We start from the raw sequence: 27,346 nt of genomic DNA, 5'->3' as shown, positions 1-27,346 counted from the left end.
GTGGTCTCTGCGGCGGAAGTCGACAAGGCGCCGTCGTCCAAGGCCGGAAGAAACAATGTCAAGTACCGGCTGTCGAAATCCTATATCAGGGGCATAATCTGCCTGAGGCCGCAGCCACCCCAGATCATCGACGACTTGGAGAGCATCGCAGATCTCTTCCCTCCGGAAAATCGCTGAACTGCACCAACTTTCAAGTGGAGTACATGGGGGGAAAAGCGACTCGATTAAACGATACATAAACCATCTGAAACGGTAGAAAACATTCCGGACTGGTGCATTAGACTAAACTAAATCCAACATGACTTTTCCATATTGCTTTCGGACTACGAAAACATGTGTATTGTTCATAAATCAATCGAGTCCGGGTAAAAAAGTCATGTTGAAATTTTTTGAATATATTTCGTACATAAATCAATGTTACATATGTTTTCGCAGCCCGAAAGAAATATGGAAAAGTCATGTTGGGCTAAGTTTAGTCCAATGCACCAGTACGGGGTGGTTTCCACCGGTCCGGGTGGTTTATGTAGCGTTCAATCGAGTCGTTTTTCCGTCATGTCCTGTTTTCCACTTGAAAACAGGTGCAGTTCAGCGATTAGGCCGGATCGAGGAGAAGAGGCGCCGCCACGAGGAGACCAAGGAGATGTACCGGCAGATTGACGAGGAGTGGCAGGAGTTCCGGCAGAAGGTCATCGATGGGGTCAAGGAGAAGGGCTACTTCGAGGTCGACGAGGAGTACGTCGCCGACCTGGAGGAGCGTGAAGATTATTTCGCTTTGTCCGACGAGGACGATACCAGCCTTGAACCGTTAGCTACACCTACACCCGAGGAACTGAAGCTGGCAGCAGAACAAGGTTATATTCTGTACGTTCCTGACGAAGATGATTATCTTGTAGAGTGTGCTCTTCAGGGTCATGGAGTGGATGGGGCTCTTGACCAGAAGAGTGCCCATGATTCCAACTGAGAGGATTCAGTTGGTTCATGCATCTCTATCTAAGTAGATGTTATTGGTTGTGAGCACTCATGTTTGGCACTCTTGATCAATTAATGATTGCTATGTCTTGCAATTGCAACATGCAAGGCCGTATCTAGGATTTTGAGGCCCTGGTGCGAAACGTAAAATGTGGTCTTAAGATTCAAAGATGTTGCATAAGCAGACTATACTTCCGGTTCATTATATTACTAGATACATTATATTTTACCATACTCCTTAGAACAATATCAAATCTTCATGCTAAAATAGTAAAGGTTGTGACGATTTGCTCATGTTCTACCGAAAAGCACCATCATTTTAGTATTTTCTTAAATGAAATTGAATAATCACGACAGTACGTGGGGTCTCATATGATGAATGCGTACAAGAGAAGCAGGACATTTTCCTTTGCCCCTCTTCTCATGGGCCTTTTTCTTTTTCTATTTAATGAGCCTTAAAATTTAATGTTAATGAGCATAGCTAATTAGTATTAGAATTAAATATGGAGGCTCCTAATTTTTAGTGGCCCTGAACAAGTGCACACCTTGCACCTGCCACTATTCGGGCCTGGCAACATGCACGGTTGTTACCGTGCTTTATTCAGATCAGGTGTTCTCGGGGGCAATTAGGAGTGATTTCTGAATAATGTTTGTGCAATGTAACGACCATGCATGGTTTTATTTTCTATTTTGTCCAGAAAGGCCTAAAACGAATAAAAGAAACAGTAATCTTTTGGAGATCAACCTCTAGTTTTTAATTATCTTTGATGTCTTCATCTAGCGCCAATTTGAAAAGGACATCCAGATATAAGTATTGAGGCTCATGTGTTTCAAATGTTGAGTTTCAAAGAAAATCAATATAATCATGCCGGGCATGGGATTAAATTGTTAAAAATTCAGTCCCATTTACCACCTATCAGATTGAAGAACATCAATATAGTCTTAAGTATATTATGGTATTAGCAAAAAGATAGCACAAATAAAAAGAAGATCGTTAAAATTTGAAAAACATACCGTGGTTTCTCCGGAGATGGTCCCCAAAGATAGTGTTGTTTTGGTTCTCCGACAAAGTTTATCTCCGGATGCATTGTTAGGCTATTAGTTGTTGCAAGGGTGCTACTTCTACTTCCTGGATACATTTGGTTCTTAGATCTGTAGGCAAAGGGTTCAAGTTTGTTTTTTAGCCTTTGTTCACTGATAATAAAATTTGTGTGACTATATAAAACCACTTCAGATTCCATCTATAGTTACTTTAAAAGAACGTATACATCACCTGCTACTTCTACTTCTTGGTGGTTAACTAATGGCCCATGGTTTGCATTTGATTCTTAGATCTGTAGGCAAAGGTTCAATTTTGTTTTTCTTAGCCTTTGTTCACTGATAATAAAATCTGTGTGACTATAAAACCACTTTAGATTCAATCTATAGTTACTTTAAAAGAACGTATACATCACTAATTAATTTTTAGTCATTCAATACCTGAAGCATGTGGTGATTAACATTATATTGTTAATCCATACATAGTGATACTTTTAATCAGTGGCTTAGCAGCTTGTCGCTTAGTGAGTTATGGTAATTGACATTTTAAGGACTCTTGGCCCTTCTAGATGGGAATGAACCTTCAGAGAGTGACAATACATTTTTCTTTCCGCAGCAAAGCAACTCATGTGCTTTTCAGCAAGAGTTTCTTACTGCAACACTTATATTCTTTTGTGAGGTGATTTTGGGCAAGTCAGAAAATACACTGGCATGTTATTTTTACAAGGTACAAAAATAATTAAAAAAATAGATAGCTTCTCAGAAACTCGCTTAAAAGAATTAGAGTTTCACGTTTTTTCCTCTGTTTTGGTGCATCAAAGCAGATTAATTTGTAGTAAAGGGTATCACTGTCTTCTCGTAGTTCAAATCTTCTAACTATATTTGGATTAAGATTTAAAAGAAAGCACATGAATTAAATTTGGCGTTAGTAGTTATGCTTAATGGTTTACTACTATACTCTTGCATAATTAGTACTTAAACCTTACAGAAAGTATACATATAGTGAAAGACAAAGTTTGGTTAATTCTAATGTTTCCTCTATTTTGCATGTTTTTGTATTTTTAATCAATGATCCAAATCTTCTCCCGTGCCATGTTGTTCTGCAGTTGATCCTACATTGAAGCTCCAACACACTTACTCTTTCAAGTATGTCATCCCAATTGATCCCACTTTCTAATTTGCTTGATATATATGTTTCATTTTTTTAATGAGGTATGTATGTTTAGTTGGTCTTCTAATAGTATGTTCAGTTATATATTAGGCCAATTAGATCTATTTCTGCGAGAAAATGACTCACTGAATGGTGTGCCATATTTTATTTCCTTTCCTTCCTGCACTTCTGTAAGTAAATCACCACGACTTTGTTTTCTTATATGGGAATGCCAAGGAAATCAATAGCTGAACTTTTATAACAGGTCACAACTCCTCTGCATAATAGCATAACTTTTGTTTGGTTTTCCAAACTTATAGGAGCACACGTAAATGGTTGACTTTCCCGTGCAGCCAAAAGTTAACGGTGCTTAAGCAAACAAATGTTGAAGATGATGTTCCTGTCTATTTTCACAAATTGCTTGGCTATTTCATAAACAAATCAACCATACCTACTTTTACTAAATATTTTTTCTCAGCTTTACAGGTTGGGTAATACTTACCATCCTAATTTGTCTTTTTCTGTAAACTTGCTGTTATACCCGATTACATTAACTTCTTATAGCTAGGATGATCACATCTATCAAGAAGCACACTAGTGGAGGAAAAAGAACATGGTCGATGACAAGCTGTTTCAGGTCTGTACTCTGTACCGGGTGAAACTCATAAGTAAATTTGTCCCAGTTATATTCCATTTCATAACTTATCTAAAGAATTACCTTATAATACTCCCATTGTTATTATTTTGTTTTCTTGCTGCAAACGATGCTATATACCTTGCCTTTGTTTTTTACATAACACCATAAAACGATCAGGTCCTTTTTGACAAGTAACTGTAATTTGCTTCCTTTTTGCCGCCCTCCGTCGCCTCAATCACGAGTGATGGCTTGGCCGCCAGTCCAGCATCCACCTCAGATGGAGCCACCATCGAACCACAACAAGAAAGGATGCAACCGCCAATGCTCGCATCCACCTCACATGGAGACGCCATGCGAACCCCGCCAACACACACCCAGGCAAGCCCCACATCGACATAAATGAAGAATTGTTGATTTGAAGATTGACTTGGTGTGCAAAGCCCTTAAGATGGTAATAAAGTTAAGCTTATCATTTATCCGTGCCATTTTCCAAACAGATAAGACCTTCGTGGAGGCACTACTTCTAGAACACAAAGGGCCTTATCTTTGTTGTTGACGGCATGGGTACAGAGCGTATTACTGAGGCTAGAAACGAGCTTCACAGAATGCTGAATGAGGTTAGAAATCCAGCTTGTTCGGGGAGTTCGTCAGGAAGACCCATTATCTCCGGCCCTCTTTATTCTCGCAATGGATGCTCTTCACGCTACTCTACAATGGGCTGTCAACCATGGCTTGCTATCTGATTTGGGCCTCAATTGCGGCATCCCTAGAGTCTCTATTTACGCTGACGATGCAGTGATATTTGTTCGCCCTGTGTCCTCCGACCTTGCGGTCATTTCAGAGATTCTTGGCCTCTTCGCTGACTCGTCAGGTCTCCGGATTAATCTCCAGAAGAGCTCGGTCACTCCCATCAGCTGCAGCGATGATTCATCCCAGACAGTGGTTAATTATTTTCAGTGCTTACGGACGGAATTCCCAATTGCATACCTGGGTCTCCCTCTTTCGATTCGCTGTCTTCGGAAGACTGATCTCTGGCCGTTGATAGAGAAATTCTATGGCAAGCTCAAAGGATGGAAACCAAAGCTTCTCACCACTGGCGGAAGGCTCATTTTACTCGCTCGGTGCTCATGGCGCTCCCTCTCCATGTTCTCTCTGTCCTCTAATTTCCCAAATTGGTGTTTGCTGCTATGAATCACAGGTGCCGGGCATTCATCTTGAAAGGGGAAGAAGAGATTAATGGCGGTCATTGTCTTCTGCCCTGGGCTAGAGTATGTCGTCCTCTGGACGCCGGCGGCCTCGGTGTCCTCAAACTTCAGCTTTCTGGCACTGTTCTTCGATGCAGATGGTCCTGGCTGAGGTGGGAGCCCGAACCACGGCCTTGGCCTCTGATCCAGATTGATGACGACCATGATGCCAAAAATCTCTGTAAGGCAGCCATGTATATTCAGTTGGGGGATGGATCTCGTGCAAAATTCTGGACAGATAATTGACATCCCGGTGGCCAAGCTGTGCTTGATCTGGTCCCCGTCCTTTTTTCCTTTGTCCGGGACCCCGGCATCTCTGTGGCCACTGCTCTTGACAGATGGGTCAAGGACATTAAAGGCGGGCTTTCTCCCCAGGCGCTGTCTGAATATCTGAAGCTTTGGGATGTGGTTTGGCCAGAAAACGAGCTCCCAAGCACCTTCGGAGGGACTTTGACACCATTACACTCTCGGTTCACTGGCGAATTTGGAAGGAGGGAAATCCCAGGACTTTCCATCAGGAGTTTAACTCAGTGGACCGTGTCTTTGATCTCATTATTGATGATCTCCTATCCTGGAGAACTGCGGGCCGCGTTAAGCGTCTGTGTTCCTGTAGTGTCCTGTAGTGTGCTGCCTGTTCCCCCTTTTGATGTCTGTGGTGTTTATAATGTTTCCTGTGTCCCTCCTGCTGCAATCTCTCTTTGCAGCTCCTGTATTGCTACTCCTTTCTTCCTAATAAAATTCGGCCAATAGCCCTTTGAAAATATTAATTTATTGATATGTGGCCTTCCTTCTATGATGTAGTCAGTTTGATAAGTTGGGCCCTAGTCTTGAGTTGGGTTCATTTGCAGCTGGAATCCAATAATTACGCTGAATACGTGGTGCCTTCATTTGACTATTAGCATCGCTATGTAAATTGAGTATTGTCATGATGGCTTGCGTTGTCGTTTTGTCCTTCCGAACTGAAGGTGTTCACATGGCAACTTCTAAATCAATCCCAAGAGAAGACATGAGGACACGTCTCAACATGTTGCAGGTCTTACAGTTTGATAAATAACAGCTGCAAAAGAAAGCAGCCCGGTTCAAAGAACGAGTCATTTTAAGGAAATAACCTATATGATCGCATAAACACAGATCCGTATTGGACAATTTTACTGAGATTTTCTACACGATCACTTAACTGTCAAATCTTGTGGAAGACTGGTCATTGAAAATATTTTTAAAGTATGGCAATTAATGTTGTCTACATCATTTGCATTGATCGATGATTTGGTGTATGGAACTATGATGTTCTGCACACTGTATTTAGACATCGATACTACTACCTCCGTCCAAAAAGGATGTCTCAACTTTAACCAAATTTGAATACATTTATACATTAAGTCATGTCTAGATACATTCAAATTTTGACAAACTTAAGACATCTTTTGTTGGACAGAGGAATATCTTATTTTCCTCCCAAAGACGTTTACCAATGAACAGACTAGTGATCACTTTTACTGAAACTATATTTGCTCTCACAGAGGGAGGTGCAGAAAAGGAAGGTTGACCAAATAAAAACCACTGCCTTAAGGCAGTAAATATTTAAATTGTCAGCATAGAAACTTGAAGAAGATAAAAATGATGGTTGAGCCATACCATGAACATGAGCATTCTTTATCCCAATCATTCCAAAAATTTACAGCATACTGCATCAAAGTACATGAAGAGAGTTGGGGTTGTTTTTTCGTGCTTTTCGTGACGGGTCGTGACGCACTCGGCCCATCGTTTTCCGTATCGTGCCTGAGCATCCTCATGTGACCAGAATGGAAAAAAGCCCGTCCTACCTCGTGGCGTGCTTTGAGCCTGGCTTTTTTTCATGCCTTATTGGGACGGCCCAAAAAAGCCCGGCTTCATGTCAACCATGAGGTGGGCCTTCCCTTCAACGGTCTCAGAGAGATTGTCAAGACGGGTCGTGCTTCGGTTATCTTCTCGAAGGGTTGAAATTAAAATTGAAATTTTCGTTCACCTTATTTTTATGCATATACTTCTTGGGATAATTACTCAAAACCATGACTTTAGGATGATTTACTACAATTTACCACAACTTTGGAGTTTTCTTCTTCTTGGGGCGTATCCCACGTTCTAGAGCTAATTATTATTATTCTGGAAGCACCAAATCCCGCCTTAGGACTGCTTGACGCTATTTATGACGGAATGGGCCTGTCTAGGCAAAATAAATTGACCCATTTGATATTGTAAATTACTAGGATATTTTCATAAGTTTGGTCAAATTTTATGAAGTTTAACTTAGAACAAAGTTAGGACATGTAAATTTTCATATTGTAAAATCCATCTGGACAGGTTGGGTTGGGTTCGGCCGACGTGTCACCTGACAGGTAGGCCCGGCCTGTAAGGAAAACTGTCAAATTGCCTAAACACGTCATTTCGGGCTTGTTGTTACATTGTGACCGTAAAAGTGTGGTTTTTCGGACAAGTTAGCAAAAGTGGGGGCCTCCGTGAGAAGCCTCCCCCGAATATGTGTGATTTTGTGAAATTTACTCATAAAATTAGGACTCACTTGACATACCTCGGATAGTTATAGGATTTGTAGTGCATTTTACTCCATCAGATAACAGCAACTAAAAAGTTATGAATCAAATGGTGCTCGGGAAGCTTTACCATTTTCTTCAGACTACAACAGCCAACAGGTAGATTGAAAACGGTATCCATGAGTGCCGAACATAAACATAACAGCAGTAACAACAGATGATCATCATAACACTAATATCGATCGATCTTCTACATTAAATTAGACAGATAAATATAGATATATCATACTATATAGATCACTACTACCAAACAATGTATATGTAACGAGTCGTCAGTGACGGGCCTTTCGCGCCCGTCACTGATGACCATCATCAATCACTAGCATACCACGCCCATCACTGATGACCCCTTATCAGTGACGGGTGTGGTACGCCCGCCACTGATGACCACTCATCAATGGCGGATGTGCCACGCCCGTCACTGATGACGCCTCATCACTCACGGGCATGCAGAACCTGTCACTCATGACCACTCATCAGTAACGGGCGCGGGAGGCCCGTCACTAGTGGTTCAATGTGAAAAATAACAATATTCACAAAAACACACATTAGTGGCGGGCTTGAAATCTAGGCCCGTCACTGATGAGCCCTGGAGACATTTGAAGACTGAATAAATCATAACTAATTCATAAAAAAATCAGAAAAATGTGATTCTTTTTGCTAAAGTCTTATTTTTTCTTGCGTAACATGATGTAACAATAATATCATGTGTTAGCATTTGAAAAATGACCGATGTAGTACAAACTTATACGGACTATCAGGTATAAACATGTTTGTGTGTTTGAAGCCAAGTGCAAAAAATGGGATATTTTGTGAAGCAATTACAATTTATATGGTTTAAAATGACACCTATCCAATTTTTATACGAAGTATATCATATTGATAAAATTATAAACCATTTTAGTTACACAAAATACTTGTATATTACAGTTAAAATGGAAAACACAAAATACTTGTATATTAGTAACGGGTGATGCTTTAAGCCCCGCCACTAATAGTTATTTGGGGACAAACACCGGCATGTACCGGCCTGTTAGGCCCAGCTATCCTTAGGGTTTTTTGGGGGAAGTATAAATTGTCCATCCCATCTCTCCCACCAACCCGCCGCCCATCGATCTCCCCCAACTCCCTCCCATCTATCTCTTCCCCGCCTCCCTCCCCCTCCCGAGCCAAATCTCCCCTTGCCCTCCCGATCCCAACCTCCCTCCCGATCCCAATCTCCCAACCTCCCTTCTCTCCTCTACACACCGCGAGAGCCCACCCCTCTCTCTGCCCTCCTCCTCTCCCTCGTCCCTCTCCCAGCTCTTCCTCCTCTCTCTGCCGTTGTGGAGGCCCGCTGCCGCCTTGTGCCCGGTCGACGCAGCCTCCATCATCGCCAGATCCGTCTAGTTCGTCGCCAGATCCAAGAATTCGCCGCCGGATTGAAGGAGTTCGCCGCCGGATCCAGTATGTATCTCCCTCGCTCCATTCTTACTTTCTCTCTCTCTCTCTGTCTGTCTCTGTCTCTCCCTCACGATCTCTCTCTCTCTCACCCTACTGCAGATGACGATAGCGCTGCCACCGAGGAGAGATGAAGCGGGGGCCGGCCGCTAGGAGGAGGCGATGGAAGCTAGGAGGAGGCGACGACCAGGACAGCTAGGGTTCTTTTTTTTCTTCTGTTTCATCCAATGTTTGTTTCTTGATGTGATGTGATGTAATGCAATCCCATGTTTCTGATAGTAATGCATTTCTTTTTTGATTTTGGTCCCTGCTCTTGCCGCCGTTTCAGCCCCCATCGGCGAGCTGCTGATTCCGGCCGGGATTCCGGCCTGTTTTTTTTTTTAAAATCGTGAAAACGTTTTAGTGTCGGTCGTGGTTTTGTGCCCGCCACTAATGTGGTGGACATCAGTGCAGGCCGCCCACCAGTGATGCTACCCACATCACTTGCAGGAAGTGAGTGACGGGTGGCCTGCCCGTTACTGATGTAGTTTTTCGACCGACACTGATACCCGTTTCTGTAGTAGTGGATGGACCACATGAATTAATAATGCTCCTCTCAGAGAGTCTCGTCTCAGCTGGACTGATCGACAGCAGCAATCTTGTGAGCATCATCAGCACCATGGAATCCTCGAAAGATGAGATCCTCGTCGTCGCTGGGAAGATCATCGAGAAGGTCATCGTCTTCGTTAGGGAGTGCGTAGGGACGATAAGAACCTTCCTTTAAAGCCTGGAGCTCTTCCTCCTCGGTAGCCACAACAAATCCACTGAAGTCCTTCTTCCATTCCTCTTGCACCAACGCGACAATCTTCTCTCTGTTGGCGTAGTACTCCTCGTCGACCTTGTAGTAGCCCTTCTCCTTGAGATCCTTGATCACCTCCTGCCAGAACTCCTTCCACTCCTGGTACGTCATCCGGTCATGCTCAGCGAAGCGCGCGTGGGCGAGCTTCCGCTCCTGGATCCACTCCGCCGGGAAGAACTCCGCCAGGTCGTCGAGGTAGTCCGTGCCCGTGATTGGCTCTGGCTCTGGCTCTGGCTTCAGGACGATTATGTTCGAGATCTTCGCTCTCGATAGCCGGTACTTCCTACCTTTTTCGGATGCTGCCGCTGCTGCTTCTGGCCTTGCTGTTGCGGCGGCGGGCGAATTGACGGCGGCGGTGGCTGATGGAGCTTGGCCTCCTTCAACATCTTGTCAATGGCGGCTGCCTTCCTCGTCCTGAACGGATCTAAATCCCCCAGCTTTGCTGCCACCTCATAAATGTTGACCCATCCCTCGGGCGGCCTGGATCCGTCTTCCGGTAACTTGGCGCGGGCTGCACCGGCACGAGAGGCGGAACCTCGCCGCCGGCCGCCGCATCCCCTGCCGAGCACCGCTTCACCACCCACTGCCCCGCTGCCATCGGAACATGCCTGGACGCCATGGCCTAGATCGTTTCGCCGATTGATTTTCTTCTTCCGATCTTGGATATCTGATCTATATTTATAGCCTTATAGGAGGGACAAGAGTTGACGGGTGGACGCCGAACCAGCTCGGCTCGGCCCGAGCTCGCCGGAGCTCACCGCCGGCGAGCCGAGCCTGGCTCGGCCCGAAAACCTGCCGAGTCATTTTGGCCGGCTCGGCTCGGCCCGACACCTAGCTCGGTCTAGCTCGGTCCAGGCGGCAGAGCAGCGTTAGCAGCAAGCCAGCAGCACAACAGCATTCAACGGCAGCCAGCACAGCACAGCACAACAGCAGCAGCGTTCAGCAGAAGCACAACAGCACAGCAGCGATCAGCGGCCGGCAGCACAGCAAGCATTGGCCGGCAAGCAAAGCAGCAGCAGCAATCAGCGGCAGTAGTAGCCGGAAAGCAGCAGGTAGCAGCAGCACACGCACGCAACAGGCAACAACGGGGCCTTGTTCTTCTTCGTGGCGGCGGCCTGCAAGGTTGAACCGTCAGGCTATATATCTACACTACATCATACTGACAAAAACACAATTGACTAAGCCTTTTTGCGCGTATCAAAATGATGGAAAAGGTTTTGCTGCATGTTTCAAACCATGGCCAATAGAATGCTTCAAGAACGATGGTGAATCAAACACAATATCGCCCAGATTGCCCGAGCAAACTGATCATAAATACTCCTAGATAGCACACATCAACAACCACATTGTAATAGCAAAACAACAGAATTCCCCTCGGAAACCTGGTTCAGGTAAATAGCACATCAACTACATTGTAACAGAAAACATAGTTGTAGATCTCAAGAGACATGAGTACTAATACATAGGTGGATAGATAGATCAACATGGATTATATAACTTATATATATATAGATGGAAATGGACCAACTAATCCTCTTGCTCAGTTGACTAGTCATCATCTTCATCTTCAAATTCAGCAAGAGTATAATCGATTCGCCGATCGAGTTTGTTCCCGATGTTGGATGGCTGTTTTGGGGGATAGGAGTTGGGGAGTAAAGAGACGGCGAGAGCGAGAAAAGAACCCGGACTCATGGGCCGATGCGACCGGGACTCGGAACATACGGTCCACTGGGCCGGGCCTACTCGAGTTTCGATTCCTTCCTAAAATGAGCCCATAAAGCAGTGAAAAATACTCCCCCGGAGAAAACTCTGCAATCAGGTCGATATCATCGTCTCCCCTCAAAAAAAAAGGTCGATATCATCGTCAATAGATGTTTTAAACGTGTACGCGATGGAAACTAAGCAGAAACATAGCAACAAAAAAAAGAGAAGCGGATATACCTATCTCTTCTCTCTCCAACCAAATAATAATGGAGAAATAATACGGAGTAATAGTAATCGGCAAGCACGAGGCCTTAGCTCCGCGCCGTCCACGACCCGCGGACGGCTGCGATCGCGACACGTATCAGAGCTAACCTCGTAGCGAACTTCTTGCCTTGTCCGTATGGCCTTTATATAAAAACTCGCCTCGAAGCCAAAGCCTTTGAACCACTCGATCGCCCTCCTCCTTGGATTCCTCGATCTCCCCTTCGAACTCGAATCAAATCGAAGGCGACGAGAGCAGCTTCGACATGGGCTTGCAGGTAAGCAGAATTCTCTATCGTCTGGTGTTCCACTCTGTCTCCGTGTGTCTGCTTGTTGGGATTTTATCTACCTTTGGGAGTGTCTAGCGAGCTAAGCTAGTCGCCGCTGGATCCTAGAAACGGTCGATTCCGTCTGAATTTCAGCGAATTATGACGTGTTTTTGTGAGCATGATGATTGCTGTGTCGATCCGGTCTATCTGCCTGCGAATTGCTGGTGAATTTACGAGCGGGAGTGTTCTAGACCAGGAGATAGATAATTAGTTGGTTTTTGTGGTTCAGATTGCAGAGCCCTGCAGAACTGCAACTCTGTAAGTGGTTCAGCTGTGCTGTCTGAATCCTCGGGTGTTCTGCAGATCAGCAGTGTCCTTAGCTTAGGATTTGTGCTGTCTGATTGTCTGAAACTGCTGGGCATGCACCTGGCCAGTGACTTGGCAGTGAACCGAAATCAGCAACCGACAGTTCTTGAATCTTGATGAGTATGCCATGCTTTGCTTGTTCTTCAGGAGGAGTTTGAGGAGCACGCGGAGAAGGCCAAGACCTTGCCTGACACGACCACCAACGAGAACAAGCTGCTGCTCTATGGGCTCTACAAGCAGGCCACCGTCGGCCCAGTCAACACCGGTATGTATATGCGCCTTTCGATCTTGTTTACTTCTCGAAAAGATAGCAATGATCAAGCCTGATTGGTGATTCTAACCTCTGTGAACTCATCTTAATTTGATTCACCACACGCCTAATTAACCTCCCTGATCTCTCATCTCTCAGCCCGGCCCGGCTTTTTCGACCTCAAGGGAAAGGCCAAATGGGATGCTTGGAAGGTCCTCGAAGGTTGACAATTTTCTTGCTTACATCTAGTTTTTCTTTTGTTTTTTTGCATGAATCCTAGACTGATGCATACACGAATTTGATGTGAAACTGCAGGTAAATCCAAAGAGGAAGCGATGACTGACTACATCACCAAGGTGAAGCAGCTGCTGGAGGAGGCTACTGCTGCTGCTGCATCCACTTCATAGGCTGCAAAAATACAATTAGTACCATACACATGGGGCCGCAGACATAAACACAGTTAAATTGTTGCTTGTCAAACTTATCGTCGTGAATAACTTTTATATTAGGACTGTAATTAAGCTTTGTGATACATGAAAGCTCACCCTCGGTTTACGCCTTGATTATTCTTGTATCGAGGGTTCTTATAAGGGTTTGGTAATACATGGTACCGATCACCGGTCAGGAAGAACAACCGTGTAACGGTTCCAACAGATTACTAGCTTTTGCCGGAGTAAAAAGGTAGTAAAATCCACTTAATTAATTATTTGTCCAATCAGCTTAGTTAATTTAGTGCCTCTACTCGCAAGTCATAGTTTTTTTAAATCAGTTTAATTGTTTAAGTGACTCACTTTAGTCCTAATCACTCTAGCTCCCTTCCTCTTCATTTTATCTTTGCAAAAATAGTCCTCCGTATCTTTCCCACATGCTACCCTCTAATCCCTAATTCAATTTCCTTCTTCTTTCTTCCTCCTTTCTCATTCTTTGTATTGTCTATGCCGAAGATGGACATGATATGGTTGATGCCGGAGATTAACAGGTTTCCATACTAAATTGTCCATAATGTCGATACCAACGCTAGCGCTCTCCTCCACGCTAAGAACAAAGGAATAGGCGTCGAAGCCGTATCATCATCAAAGTAACAACACCCCAAGCTTGTCCATGGGTGGCGGCATTGTCGGTGGATTGGAGGGACGGCACCAAACTGTTCCATGAAGACATTAATTGCTCATGGTTGCTAGTAACAAGCAGCTCTCTATTGGGATGGAGCTCTAAGATGTCGGTGGCAACATGTCATAGGTCAAAGTTGGAAGGGTTAGAGGGCTACGTAAAAAAGAAACACGGAATAAGAGGCACACTTGTGATGTTGACTATTCACGTGGCATTGACAATGTTCGCTGCATGCTTAGGGGACAGAAAAGAGTCGCTTAAACGAGTACAGTGGAAAAAAAAGAATGTACTTTATGAGTAGAGACTTAAATTGAGTCAATTAAACAAGTAAATAACAAAAAAAACAACATCTTCGACTAAAGTGAACTGACTGGACAAGTATAACAACCTATATTGTATTTTACTTCTTCTAACTTCCATGTCAGTCTCACGATAGGACGGAAGGTCAAATGAGATTCGGGTGATACATGTTGCTGTTCATTTACGTGCCAGATCACTCCGTGGATAAGTGTAAACATCTCTCTTGTAGCCATTTTTGTTAGTAGTGATAAGTGTCCATTACTATGTCATCAGTTGACTATCGAAATGTACCGAGTAATAATATACCACGAAAGTAAACTGTTAAACAATCAAACTGCCCAATACAAAATCAGCTGTGTATGTTTTATTTGATCGATGGAATTTTTTTATTTGATCGATGCATTTTTTACCAGGAAAAATTGATAATCTTTTAATACCGTGAACCAGAGGATCAGCGAAAATTGCGAGTACAGACGTCGACATGTTACATCATGAAAAAAGAACAAAAAATGGTCGACATGTTACATCGTTTTTTAGCCGTTGATGGGTACGGATATTTTGGGTTTCCACTCCGGGTCTCCTCCGTCCCGTAGATCCGTGAAACCGGCTGTTGCCACGGTAACCACGTCCACCCGTTTTCCGCCCCCGCCGCTCGCCGTCCATCCTTTGCTTCCACCTCACTCCGCTCTCCTCGCGCCGCGCGTCCCGACTCCCGAGGCCACCACCCCCTAGAAAACAAACCCGCCGACATCGACGGCGACGGAGTACAGCGCGCGCCATCCCTCCCACCCAAAAGCGATCACCACCACCGCAACCCCCCGTTGGAAGGACGGGCTGCGAAGGTCAGGAGGATACCACCGATGGCGTCTCTGCGGCCGCTCGACCCCTCGCTCGCCACCGCGGCGGCTTCCAGGCCGCGCAGCGGGCCCGTGGCTCCGCCGTCCGCCGCGCTGCCGCTGCGGCGCAGGGGCGGAGGCGGCGCCCTCCGGGGGCGAAGGCGCGGGCTGCTCTCGTGCCGCGCTGCTTCGCCGTCGGCGGCAGAGATGTAATGTCTTGTTGCTTCCTTTTGATAAATATGCTTTTAATGAAGCTGGACCTTACAATGCGAGGTTCTACTCGGAGGGGGAATGGCGGGGGGCGGAATTTCTGTGCAAGCCTAGCCTTTCTAGTTCAACTGTGATGATTGCTGCGACTGTAGTTTAGTGTGCAGGGTGTATCACCATCTCACGATCAGTTGGAATTAATTCAATCAATCAATACTGAAGCCACATGTATTGCAACCAATGTCGAAACGAGCATAAAAATGGTTCATCTAATGCCTCTCTAATCCTAACCCAACCGCGGAACATCGGCACAAGCATAGAAAGAAGGTTCGTCTGGTGCTCTGCAATCCTGACCCAACATTGTGTTCGGCGAATCTAAGGGTCCGATCGAATGGGTTTTCAAAGGTAACTGAGAAGCATAGGATCCAGGCGGCTGCACGTAGCTCCCCCGAAAAGATGTAGCTCACCATGATATGGGCTTCGTATGTTTTGTACACATAGCTAGTGCCACTGCTAATTCTTTACTGTGGAATCTGTTTATTTTCACAATGCTTATTTGTCTTTCTGGCTTATGAGGATTGACTAAAAGTTGACAAGCTGAAACAGATCATTTTAATGAGTTCTCTGCACAAATGCAGCCGTACAGTTTACACACTTCCATTTTCTGGACGATTTGATAGTTACATTTCTTTCATATGTTTTACTATGTGCTACAGAACAAAGGATAAAAACACAACAGATCCTTCAAAGGTGCTACTCCGGGTTTTCTTAGAGCACCAGGTTAAGTTTGGTGAGCATGTTGGTGTTATAGGTTCGACAAAGGAACTTGGGTCATGGAAGAAGCATGTTGAGCTGGTGTGGACACAGGATGGCTGGGTCGGCCAGCTTGAGCTCCCTGCAGAAACACTAGTGGAGTTCAAGTTTGTGATAATTTTGGAAGGTGGAAAGGGGAAAACATGGGAGGATGGTAACAACCGTGTTATTGAGCTGCCGAAAGGAGGTACATTTGATATAGTTTGCCACTGGAATATGACAGAAGAGCCTTTAGATCTTTCAGGAACATCAAAGGTTCATAAAGAATCCAGAAATATTACACCAAAAGAAGTTCGAGATGTTTCAGTGACTGGGAATGGAGATCTAGCACCAGAAACTGACTCAAGCAACTTCGGCGGGCAATGGCAAGGAAGTGATGCGGTTTTTATGAGGTCAAATGAGCATCACAATAAGTCATCCGATAGGATGTGGGATACAAGTGGGCTTGGTGGAATGACACTCAAATTGGTGGAGGGTGATAAAGTGTCTAGGAACTGGTGGAAGAAGGTAAGTTGGATTTATTCCTTTTTTTTATTTGTCAAATAGGTCTGATATGCCATGTTGTTCTATTGTTTTCCTCTTTAAAATTGAAATATTGACACTAAAATCTTCACATGTCCAGTCCAGAGGGACATGCAGCACATTTTTAGGATGCAACAATGTTGTACTGTTGCTACTTGTCTGTTTCTCTTTTGGTAGTAGGTTGCCTTAGCAGAAAGCATCTCTTGTGAACATGTTATCTGGAACTATCAAGTCAGTGCATAGGTCTATGTTTATGGTTCGTCTTGTGTGAATCCATAATATCGATCGTGTAGATGTTCAGTGAATACAGCAAGTGTTCTCCAATATTTTTGTTACCAATACATCCAGCTGCTTGAGGTTAGGTGGGATCAGATTCCTTATGTCTAGAAAACCTTGCACTGAGTGTATGACATTCTCATGTCATGCCAAGGACCATGACGCCTACTCAAGCATGTTTTTTACCTCAAATTTAGCTAGAGTAATCGCCGGAACTGTTGAGGTGCTCAAGTTAACAGAACCACTGGGGAATGCTTAGAACAAGTTCATCCAGGTGCTTTTTGGTGATCTATCAATTTTGAAAAATCCTCAACCAATGATAACCTTTGTTTAGTGTACATCTCCATCATACGAGTAGATGTTCTGCATGGTGAAGGGGCCATTTTAACATTCTGCTGCTTTGAGGAGTAAATAATCTAGAAGTTAGATTGAATCCAACAAGTATTCCTGGTGGTGGCCTGATATTAAAGAGTAAGAAAGCAGCAGTATTAGTAAAATGATAGACCTTCAAGTTCACATGCTACACATAGGACTGGGAGTTTAAACTAAGCAATTGCCACCCCGTTCCTGCAACTATCTACCAATGGTCACTGCCATTGCTGTTGTTGCTCCATTGTGAGTTTTTGACCATGTTGATGCACCACTGATTAGGGGGTTAATAGGTGCAGTGGATGGGGAAGAACATGGAGTTATAAAAAGATAGACACTAGCCTATAAGGCTCTCACGTCAGTCTGCTGTTTTTAGATATTTAACCTTCTTGTTATGTAACTAAAAAAAAGATTACAATAAGGGGATCGCACAGTCTGCCACCCTGCTTGGTGTCTCAATAAAAGTACTGCATTCAATGTAATGCTAAAATAACTTCTTTTAATAAGTGTTTTTTCTTGCAGTTAGAGCTTGTCCGTGAGCTCTTGTCAGAGCCTGTCGATGATCAAAGTAGATTGGAGGCCCTTATATGCTCTGCTATTTATTTAAAGGTTTCTTCAATTGCACTTTACTAAGCTCTTTGTCACTATGTTTCCTAGAAAACTATTTTTCCTTCGTAAGAGTGTTCATCTGAGAACATATAAACTGCTAACTATTTAAAAGTATCTCCAGCACTTTATTATGCTATTTGTCAGTACTTTCCTAGAAAACTAATTTGTTTTCTAAATTATTAATCTGAAAACAGAGAGACTGGTTAAAAGTATACTGATACATTTTAAAATTTGTTCCCTCTATTCCAGTGGATTTATACAGGTCAGATATCGTGTTTCGAAGATGGTGGTCATTATCGACCCAACAAACATGCTGAGATATCGAGGCAAATTTTCCGTGAACTTGAAAAGATGTACTACACAAAAGGCATATCAGCTGAGGTTTGCTCATTCTGTCACAGATATTACATAGCAATCAGCATCAACTCTAAGTATATATGATTTCTTGTAATGTTGCTGTCGACAACTGTGCCTTTAGCCAAGATGAACTAGTCCGACTTTGGTACTGTCAGTTTGTTACAAGTATATAATTCTTTTGCTAATGATGTATAATTCTTTTGCTAATGATGTATACTCCCTCCATTCCAAAACACAACTCATATAGATTTTTCTCATTTGTTCCAAAAAACACCTCATTTTTCTCTGGAAACCCGCACCCGGCCAATAACTACTCACATCCATTTACTATTAGTCCAATATGAATGGTCAGGCACTAGAAACGAGAGCTGCCTTGGTCCAAGTGCACAAATCTATATGAGTTGTGTTTTGGAACGGAGGGAGTAATTCTCTTGCTAACAATATAATGCTTAAAGTTAATTAAATCTGCAATCTAAAGCTATTTAATCATCAATTATTCATCTCGGTAATACAGATCACTGTCATATTTTTCTATTTTCATGTACATTCATGCAGGATGTGCTTGTCATTCGCAAGATCCATCCTTGTTTACCTTCATTTAAGTCGGAGTTTACCGCCACTGTCCCTCTAACACGAATTCGTGATATTGCTCACCGGAATGACATCCCACATGATCTCAAGGTGATGATCCCTTTCGAGAGTATACAATAACTTCTCATTGGATTATATGCTACTCACCTGATCTTCTACTGTCAACAGCAAGAAATCAAGCATACTATACAGAACAAGCTTCACCGAAGTGCTGGCCCTGAGGATCTTATTGCTACAGAAGCCATGCTTACTAGGGTTACTAAGAATCCTGGAGAATACAATGAAGCTTTTGTTGAACAATTCAAAATATTTTATAGTGAACTAAAAGATTTTTTTAATGCCGGCAGGTTGTCTAACTCTTAATTGTCCATTTTTTACTTCCAGATTCTCTATTGCTAAAAACACTAATGAAACTGTAACTTCTTTCTGAACTCATTGGTCCTACTGAAAGATATTGAATCGTTTTGAATTTCTAATTCCTGACTTACTATTGCCTTTAGAAGTACTGATACACAAATGCAACTTTGATAGTGATAAAGGCAGAAGATTGCACAACTTTGATACCTTATGAAACTTTCTCATAAAATAAATAAAAAGGAGCTATCCAGAAACAAGAGAATAGAAGATTCCTTGCATTATTCTGGCAGTAAGAATTTCATGTATTTACCAGGATATTAAAAAAGTTATAAACAATATATTGACCATTCCTGTTTTGATTGGAACTAGGTAAATGATATTATTATAATTCAAACTGTGTATTGACCATACATGTTTTAATGCACAAGAATCTAGAATACTAAAGGTTATTACTTGGCAAATGTTTGTAGATATGTAGGATATACTGCCAGTTTTCACTCAACCTTGAAGCTAAAAGTGATAATTCTATGAACAATGTTAAAAGCTCCTCTATTGAGCATCAGATGATTTTATGTAGCAATGAGCAGCCCTTCTGATGATCACCAAATGGTTTTAAAATGATGATGATGTAACATGGTATTTGGCAATTCTGCAGCCTGTTTGAACAACTGGAATCCATCAAGGAATCTTTGAATGAGTCTGGCTTAGAAGCACTCTCATCATTTGTGAAAACCAAAAAGGTAAACTTTGCTAAAGCCGGTTACCTTTTTTTATTTCTTTCCTATCTCAGTGTGTTATACAAGATAGTACTCTGATGGTTGTACTTTAAAATTTCCAATAATCCAGGCAGTTCTCTGCCCTGGTTACCTAATATAAAGAAAGAAACTAACTAACAACATTGAAAAACGTAGATTATGTTACTAAGTCCTGCATGGTGTCATTTCTACATCTTCGTAATGCCTAATCCATATATCGTCTTATGGAAGTTCTTTTTATCGAGTACTTTCAGAGTTTGGACCAAGTGAAAGATGTAAAAGATTTAGAAGTTTTGATGAAGACCTTGCAATCATTATCTTCATTGAGATCAGTTCTAATGAAGGGCCTTGAAAGCGGCCTTAGGAATGATGCAACTGATGATGGTATAGCAATGAGACAAAAGGTTATTTAATCAAAACACAACTCAGAAATTTTAGTTCAAATTGGCTGCATACTTTTCAATCATATTTACTTGGTGAAGTTCTGCAGTGGCGCCTTTGTGAGATTGGTCTTGAGGATTACTCATTTGTTTTGTTAAGCAGGTAATGAATTTATCAGTTCAAACTAAATTTGTTCTTTTTCAAAAAATTGTGCTTTCTTACAAAACTTATCTTGGTTTTTCAATGCACCGCTATTGGTTTTGTCTTTAATTGGTTCTAGAGTAAACTTTTGCAAACCACAACTATGCCCCAATATCAACGACCCACAGGTTTATATGGAACAGCGTTTTTCAGCACTGTGGAATAAAGCCATAAACGGCTATTTGTACCATTGAGCTACTATTCTGAGTATCATAACTCCCAACTGTCCTGATCGTCCTGACAGCCATGACCCCCAGACCACCCTCTCAAGCATTTCTCTCCAACTGCTCCATCAAGCCACATTCTCAGGCACCTGCCACCTAACGCACCACTGCAGTCCCTGGGCCAGGGGCGCACAAAATTTGAGGACCGAGCCCACCTCCCCCTTCTTCCTAGGAAGTCATTTGTTTCATTCCCGCTGCTCATACCCTACCCATGCAAAAGAGCACACCTGCCGCGTGAGGGAGAACAGCTGGCTAGGCAAGGTTTGGGAATTGCTGGTGCAGTAGCACAAAATGCCAGCGGTGGAAACACTACCTGAATTCCATCATTGCTACCCTGCATTCCAGATCAAGGACGAACTGTATTTCCAGGAGGAAGGAGAATAAGGATGTTGTGGGCTTCTTTCTGGGTTTAACATATAATCGTCAGTTTATTGCACTAGGGCAGACAGCAGCACATGTCAGCCTAGCAGTCCAACTTAGATGGACTCACATAATACTTCAAGTGCACGCTAGAGATTGAGTTGGCTTATCTAAGTTAGTTCAGGATTTGGTTAACTTGATTATCCATCACTTAGATAATTGCTTAGGAAAGAAATAAAATCATAGTGCCTTGTCATCAACCATAGTTACCAGAGCCTGCTGTTACGGCCAGGAACAAGTCCCTCTGTCACCAGGAGAGCGATACCTCGTGCACACCACCTTGTTATCCAATGCGATCAAAGCCTCGGGTCCACATTCTTCCCTGCTGTTGATCCTCCTAAAACAAAATATAACACTACCACTGTAGGAATAACATGACCCAACAATTTCATTTTAGTATAAGGTTAGGAAGTTGGCATCACACGTTGCCCTGTATGTTGTTTAGATTACTTATATGCTAATACATATGCATTATTGGAACGTTATCAACTGCTGCTAATTTTATTTTTTAAGCTGTGCAGAGATAATTTGCCTGACTATGTTATCATTTCGAGTTGTCAGGATAAGGATCTAGATAATTAAACTTAGATTATTCTTCTGGAGACATAGTGGGTTTATTTTCTTTGCTCTGGTGCCATAACAGATACATCAATGGTCTTGAAGCTTTGGGTGGATCTGCTTCGCTTGCACAATGTGTGGGTAGAGATACAAGTATATGGGACGATGCCCTTGATGCCCTTATTATTGGCATCAATCAAGTTAGCTTCTCAGGTTGGAAGCCAGCAGAATGCATTGCTATAGGGAACGAGCTTCTTTCTTGGAAGCAAAAGGGTCTATCAGAAAATGAAGGTGCGGTTTTCTTCTTTAACATCTATTGTGAATGTTTCATCCTTTGTATGTTTTTGTTGTAGTCAGGAGTGCCCTGAAAGTATCTCGTGTCATCTATGTAGGCAGTGAAGATGGGAAGTATATTTGGGCACTAAGACTTAAAGCTACACTTGATAGAGCAAGGAGGTTAACTGAAGAGTATTCTGAAGCACTTCTATCTATATTCCCTGGAAATGTCGAGGTGAGAGTTTTGCTCAGTGATTGTGTGCTCTGCCTATTGCTTGATGGGTCAGAACTGCATGGTTTGGGCCCATACTGACTTGTCTGGCCACCTGATTAGAATGTTAGTCAGGGACTCATGGATAATTTAGGTTAGGGAAATTTTTAACTCATGGAGTATTCGGTTTCTGTCTTATGGGAGTTGAGGTGGCACTAAGGGTGCTTTTGGATCTCAGGCTATGAGAGCCGTACCCTCACTGGGCTAGGATGATCGTTTGATTGGGGCTGAAATTTTTTCCTTTGCTTGGCAAGATAGGCATGCACCAAAAAGCTTGCCATCGGAGGAGAGCGAATTCAGCTCTCCTGGATGGGCAAGCGTGCGTCGCTACTCTCTCTAACTGCTGCCCACGTCATGCTTGCAATGGGTACTAACCAAACTACAAGCCTTTCTCCTAGATATGACCGGCTGAGCTAGTTTTTCTAGTCTAGCTAAGCAAGGTAAGCTAGAGATCCCAAGACACCCTAACTTCATCAAACGAAACAAAAGCACTAGAAAATGTTTGGTCAGACCAAATACCCTAAGCTCTATATTTACTATATAGGGAAATTCTGCTGCTCCAAATGTTAGTTGTCTTGATTGTGCCACTGGGAGAAAAACGTCTCTAGTTTTCGCACTCCCATTTTAGCTTTAGTTCTGTTTTTGCCATTGACATTACTATTTGTTAGTGTGATCACCACTCCCTTGCCAGTCTTTTCCAAAAATAATGTCACTCCAGGAGGTCAAATCCATGACACACTCCGGCCAAAAAAGTTTGTAAATCTTGGTGCTTCACCAATACAAAAGTGGACCTAATATAACTATTTGAAGCAATAAGTTATCTGTTATCGCAAATAGCACCTTAAACATTTTCTAACCGTATGGTTTACTTGAATTTGTATGTGATTTTTTAATTCCCACTTGAATTTTCGTCTTATGTGGCTATATTTTGAACTGGTTCATATGTGGACGTCTACTTCTGTAGGTCATTGGAAAATCCCTTGGAATACCAGAGAACAGTGTGAGAACATACACTGAGGCTGAAATTCGTGCTGGGTAATCCTTTTTTACTAGTGAATCACAGTAGTTTATTGTTGCATAATCTGAGTAATCCTAACTTTGTATATACTTTTCTAGTGTTATTTTTCAGGTCTCCAAAGTTTGCACTGTACTTTTGAAAGCTGTTCGATCAGTAATTGGATCGTCTGGCTGGGATGTTCTTGTCCCTGGAGTGGCCCATGGAGCTCTGTTACAGGTATCTTCTGGAGCTGTGTAGGAAAGCAGAAAGATCTTGCGATTAACTTAGGAAAATGCTACTCTCTTGGTAGAAAATGATACCAGTTGTCTCTGTTAAGCCGATCATGGTCACCACCCCACATCAACTCTTATCTTGCAACTGCTGCAGGTAGTTAATCATATTGTTACGTATCGTAATCCATGCCATTTGAAGATGTCAATTGCTATGAGCCAGCTTGATGTTAAGCCAGACATGTGCAAGCCACCAGCTTTAGGGCCCTTCCTCAGGTGACAACTTGCTCTAGGTTAGTGCACGCCCAATCAGCTTAGCAGGAGTTGCACGCACAAGCCCCTATGCCATGAGCTGTTTGGAGCGCTCACAAGTTGTTCAGTTTCACGTGGATGGATATTTCATATTGTTCAAAAGGCAGGCTGTATGGGAGTCAATTAAATCCCAGTCAAGCCCTTAAACTGTAGAGTAGCATTTTGCAAATAAAATAAATATTTACCATCAGCATTCAAGAAACTAAACAGTTTTCAGAGGCTTACTGATTTTAGAAGAAAAGTATCTGCGTAATTTAATCAGGCTTGGGCCTGGGCCATGCAAGACGTTCTTGTGTGAGCACAGGCTTGATAATTTTCTGATATGACTTCAGGTCAGATGCATGAATTCGGTATGACCCCGGTCCAATGAAATCTGATCTGGCCTGGAGTTTATGAACAATCTAAGGATATAAAATTCAACCAGTGGTAAGGGTAACTGGCCAAATTTGAACTCTTTGGTTTTGAATCTGATCATTGAAACTGTCCGGTAGGAAACCAGTTTCTACTTTCTACTGGTAAATAGCACTGCAGTATTATCTCCTTAACCATTATGGAATCTTTGCTATCCTTTCTGGTTGTATTGCAAACAAAACTCATGCTTCTACTGCAATGGTTTGTTTATTTAGGTAGAAAGAATCATTCCTGGATCATTGTCTTCATCCATGAAAGGACCTGTGGTTCTACTTGTAAATAAGGCTGACGGAGATGAAGAGGTACTTTTGGAACATCAAATGCTTGATTTACTGATCTCTTCTCCACAAATCACTTATATGAGCAAGGGTTTTGTTCTTTATTTGACAGGTCAAAGCTGCTGGCGAAAATATAGTGGGTGTTATTCTTCTACAGGAGTTACCTCACTTATCACATCTTGGTGTTAGAGCTCGTCAAGTAAGTCTTACTAGACCTATGTTCTTATATTTTTACTGGTGATAGTTCTGAAATATTGCAACTGTTGACATGTTTCCAGGAGAAAGTGGTTTTTGTAACTTGTGAAGATGATGACACAATTGCAGATCTGAGGTTGCTCGAGGGAAAGCATGTCAGGTTATGCTCTGTTTTCGTATACACGTTTTTTCTGGTCCAGGATGTTTGTGTGACTTTAAACTAGACCAAATTCACTCTGATTTATTACAGGTTGGGAGCATCATCAAGTGATGTTGATTTGTCAGCAGTTTCAGATGAAAATGTGGGTGACATATCTTCAGAGCCATCCAGTACACAGAAACCCTCAAATGAGTTCTCTTTACCACTGGCTACGGACAAGTTGTCGTACATGCCTGAGGTATGTTATTAGGGGTTTTTTGGATTTAGCCTAGGTTTACCCTACCAAAAGTTGGCTAGCCAATTTTTTGGTCATGCTTTTGCTTGCCCAAGATTTGGCCAACATTGGCAAGAAAAATGAACTAGAATGGCAAGGGAAGCATTGACATGTCAAAAAATTGGCAACAATCCAAACAAAAACCAACCATTTGGTCATGGCCAAAAAATTGGTAGGGCACATATTGGCCACTATCCAAACAGCCCCTTATTCTTCATCATTAATGCACAGATTACTTCATTACAGAAATACCCGTGTCCTGTTAATTACATGTTATGCTAGATGTTTATAGGATCCTCATACTTCTTCAATTGATCCTAATTACTCTTTTCTATTCCCCATGGGACAACATTGCAGCCGAAAAGCTATACTTCAGGAGAAAATGGTAGTTCCAGTGTGCTGGAGCTTGCAGAGGCATCAATTGAATCTTCTGGTGCTAAAGCTAAATCTTGTGGAACTCTTTCTGTGCTGGCCTCACTGTCAAATAAAGGTATCATTTTTCTTTCAGTACCATTCGTGAAACTATGTCTATATTTGTTTTCCGACATTCTTATGAATGGAAACTAAGAAGTTTTACATGAACATGGCTGCTAATAGTTTTTGGAAGTTAAGCATGTTGTCTTAATAAAAGCAGGGCATTTTGAATAGATTGAGATGCTCTTAAATTTTCTAGTGTCAAGTAAAAATTCAATAAAGTTGCTTCAATAGCTGGGTATAATACATTTCTGATTGAAAGTGTTGAACAGGAAATAGTAATGTAAACTAAATTCCACATTTTCATATTCAACCAAAGTACACCCTGGTCTTTTGCTGCAGTGTCATTGTGCTGTAAAATCGTTCATAGGTATAATTTGGTAGAATCATGATACACCGCTGGTAAGATCATCTAATCCTGTACCTACCAAATATATAACTCATCTTATTTATATGTTCTAGCCATGGTAACCAGGCTCCAGGGCTGGGCATTTTTTATGACGGAGATTCAGATAATGGTTTGTTAGAGTGACAAAATGATATGGTTAAGATTGTCACCTCAAATATCATTATTCATGTAACAGAAGTGTTCTCTTCTAATTCTTTTCGTTGAAGCTATTTTATGATCTTCTTTTTCTTTTTCTTTTATCATTGGTTAGTTTACAGTGATCAAGGAATTCCAGCAGCATTCAAAGTTCCTTCTGGTGCCGTGATTCCATTTGGATCAATGGAGGATGCGCTCAAGAAAAGTGGATCAGTGGAATCATATACAAGCCTTCTAGAGAGGATTGAGGCAGCTGAAGTCGAAAGTGGTGAACTTGATAGCCTATCATCTGAGCTACAAGCAATGGTGTCACTACTTTCACCAACCGAACAAACTGTTGAATCTTTGAAAACAATCTTCCCTGAGGATGCACGGCTGATCGTCAGGTCTAGTGCTAATGTGGAGGATTTGGCCGGTATGTCAGCCGCCGGACTCTATGATTCTATTCCTAATGTCAGTCTCTCAGACACAAAATCCTTTGGAGCTGCGGTTGCACGGGTCTGGGCTTCATTATACACAAGGAGAGCCATCCTCAGTCGTCGAGTTGCCGGTGTGCCTCAGAGAGAAGCCAAGATGGCCATTCTTGTGCAAGAAATGCTGGAGCCAGAACTATCATTCGTTCTTCACACTGTCAGCCCCTCTGACCATGATACCAGGGTTGTCGAAGCCGAGGTCGCACCTGGGCTGGGAGAAACCCTCGCTGCGGGGACCCGTGGCACCCCATGGAGGCTCTCCTGCGACAAATTCGACACCAACGTCACCACTGTAGCCTTCGCAAATTTCAGCGAGGAGATGGTGGTGCTCAACTCTGGCCCAGCTGACGGGGAGGTGGTTCATCTGACCGTAGATTACAGCAAGAAAGCGTTGTCCGTCGACGGAACCTTCAGGAAACAGTTCGGTCAGCGGCTGGCCGCCATTGGCCAGTATCTGGAGCAGAGGCTTGGGAGTGCGCAGGATGTGGAAGGTTGCCTGGTTGGGGAAGATGTGTTCATAGTGCAGAGCAGGCCACAGCCATAGTAGTGTCCGTATGTGTGCTGCTAAGTTGAGCATGTTTTGTTAGGTGAATGAAATCTGCCGAAAAATCTTACGGATTTTGTAATACGCAGGGGAAAATAAATAAGCCGGGTATAAGAACCCCCAGGCGGAAGTAACAGATTTGAAGTAATGCTTCGACTTCTGATCGTGAGCTGTGAACACTAATTTTGTTTGTAATACATGCAGTGCAACTTGATACTTGAAATATATATGAAGTGGAACACTGAGTTGGATACTCATTCTGTATAA

General features: G+C 42.8%; 2 protein-coding genes and 1 long non-coding RNA gene across 3 annotated transcripts; 2 read left to right on the top strand and 1 right to left on the bottom strand.

The window, feature by feature from the left end:
* Positions 1–4,208: 4,208 nt before the first annotated feature.
* On the bottom strand, positions 4,209–5,034 carry LOC112269810. The gene is made up of 2 exons (XR_002961947.1): positions 4,782–5,034; positions 4,209–4,708 (listed from the first exon to the last, which is right to left on the bottom strand). It is a non-coding gene; the product is annotated as an uncharacterized LOC112269810 (long non-coding RNA).
* Positions 5,035–11,989: 6,955 nt separating this feature from the next.
* On the top strand, positions 11,990–13,405 carry LOC100841971 (acyl-CoA-binding domain-containing protein 1). Its single transcript, XM_003557121.4, has 4 exons — positions 11,990–12,147; positions 12,652–12,769; positions 12,914–12,976; positions 13,070–13,405. The coding sequence occupies exons 1-4, from the start codon at positions 12,136–12,138 to the stop codon at positions 13,159–13,161; spliced, it is 285 nt and encodes a 94-aa protein (XP_003557169.1). The 5' UTR covers positions 11,990–12,135; the 3' UTR covers positions 13,162–13,405.
* A 1,372-nt stretch (positions 13,406–14,777) lies between these two features.
* LOC100837951 (phosphoglucan, water dikinase, chloroplastic) lies at positions 14,778–27,346 on the top strand. The gene is made up of 19 exons (XM_010229776.3): positions 14,778–15,209; positions 15,924–16,527; positions 17,710–17,796; positions 18,046–18,177; positions 18,709–18,834; positions 18,913–19,091; positions 19,757–19,841; positions 20,111–20,260; positions 20,347–20,399; positions 21,726–21,931; positions 22,033–22,151; positions 23,152–23,222; positions 23,304–23,421; positions 24,353–24,439; positions 24,528–24,614; positions 24,694–24,770; positions 24,861–25,008; positions 25,402–25,534; positions 26,178–27,346. Exons 1-19 carry the CDS (start codon positions 15,025–15,027, stop codon positions 27,077–27,079), a joined length of 3,549 nt encoding a protein of 1,182 aa, XP_010228078.1. The 5' UTR covers positions 14,778–15,024; the 3' UTR covers positions 27,080–27,346.

The sequence above is a fragment of the Brachypodium distachyon genome, chromosome 1 (assembly GCF_000005505.3).
Source record: "Brachypodium distachyon strain Bd21 chromosome 1, Brachypodium_distachyon_v3.0, whole genome shotgun sequence".
In the NCBI taxonomy this organism is placed as follows: domain Eukaryota; kingdom Viridiplantae; phylum Streptophyta; class Magnoliopsida; order Poales; family Poaceae; genus Brachypodium; species Brachypodium distachyon.
Note: the sequence above shows the minus strand (reverse complement) of the source record. Positions and strands in the feature narration are given on the sequence as shown.

Excerpts from the sequence above, each read along its gene's own strand:
- LOC100841971 (XM_003557121.4), top strand. Across the intron at positions 12,770-12,913 it reads CGTCGGCCCAGTCAACACCG|CCCGGCCCGGCTTTTTCGAC; the intron begins GTATGTATATGC and ends CTCATCTCTCAG. Across the intron at positions 12,977-13,069 it reads TGCTTGGAAGGTCCTCGAAG|GTAAATCCAAAGAGGAAGCG; the intron begins GTTGACAATTTT and ends GTGAAACTGCAG.
- LOC100837951 (XM_010229776.3), top strand. The coding sequence starts at position 15,025 with ATGGCGTCTCTGCGGCCGCTCGACCCCTCGCTCGCCACCGCGGCGGCT. Across the intron at positions 23,223-23,303 it reads GAGGCTGAAATTCGTGCTGG|TGTTATTTTTCAGGTCTCCA; the intron begins GTAATCCTTTTT and ends ATACTTTTCTAG. Across the intron at positions 24,615-24,693 it reads TTGGTGTTAGAGCTCGTCAA|GAGAAAGTGGTTTTTGTAAC; the intron begins GTAAGTCTTACT and ends ACATGTTTCCAG.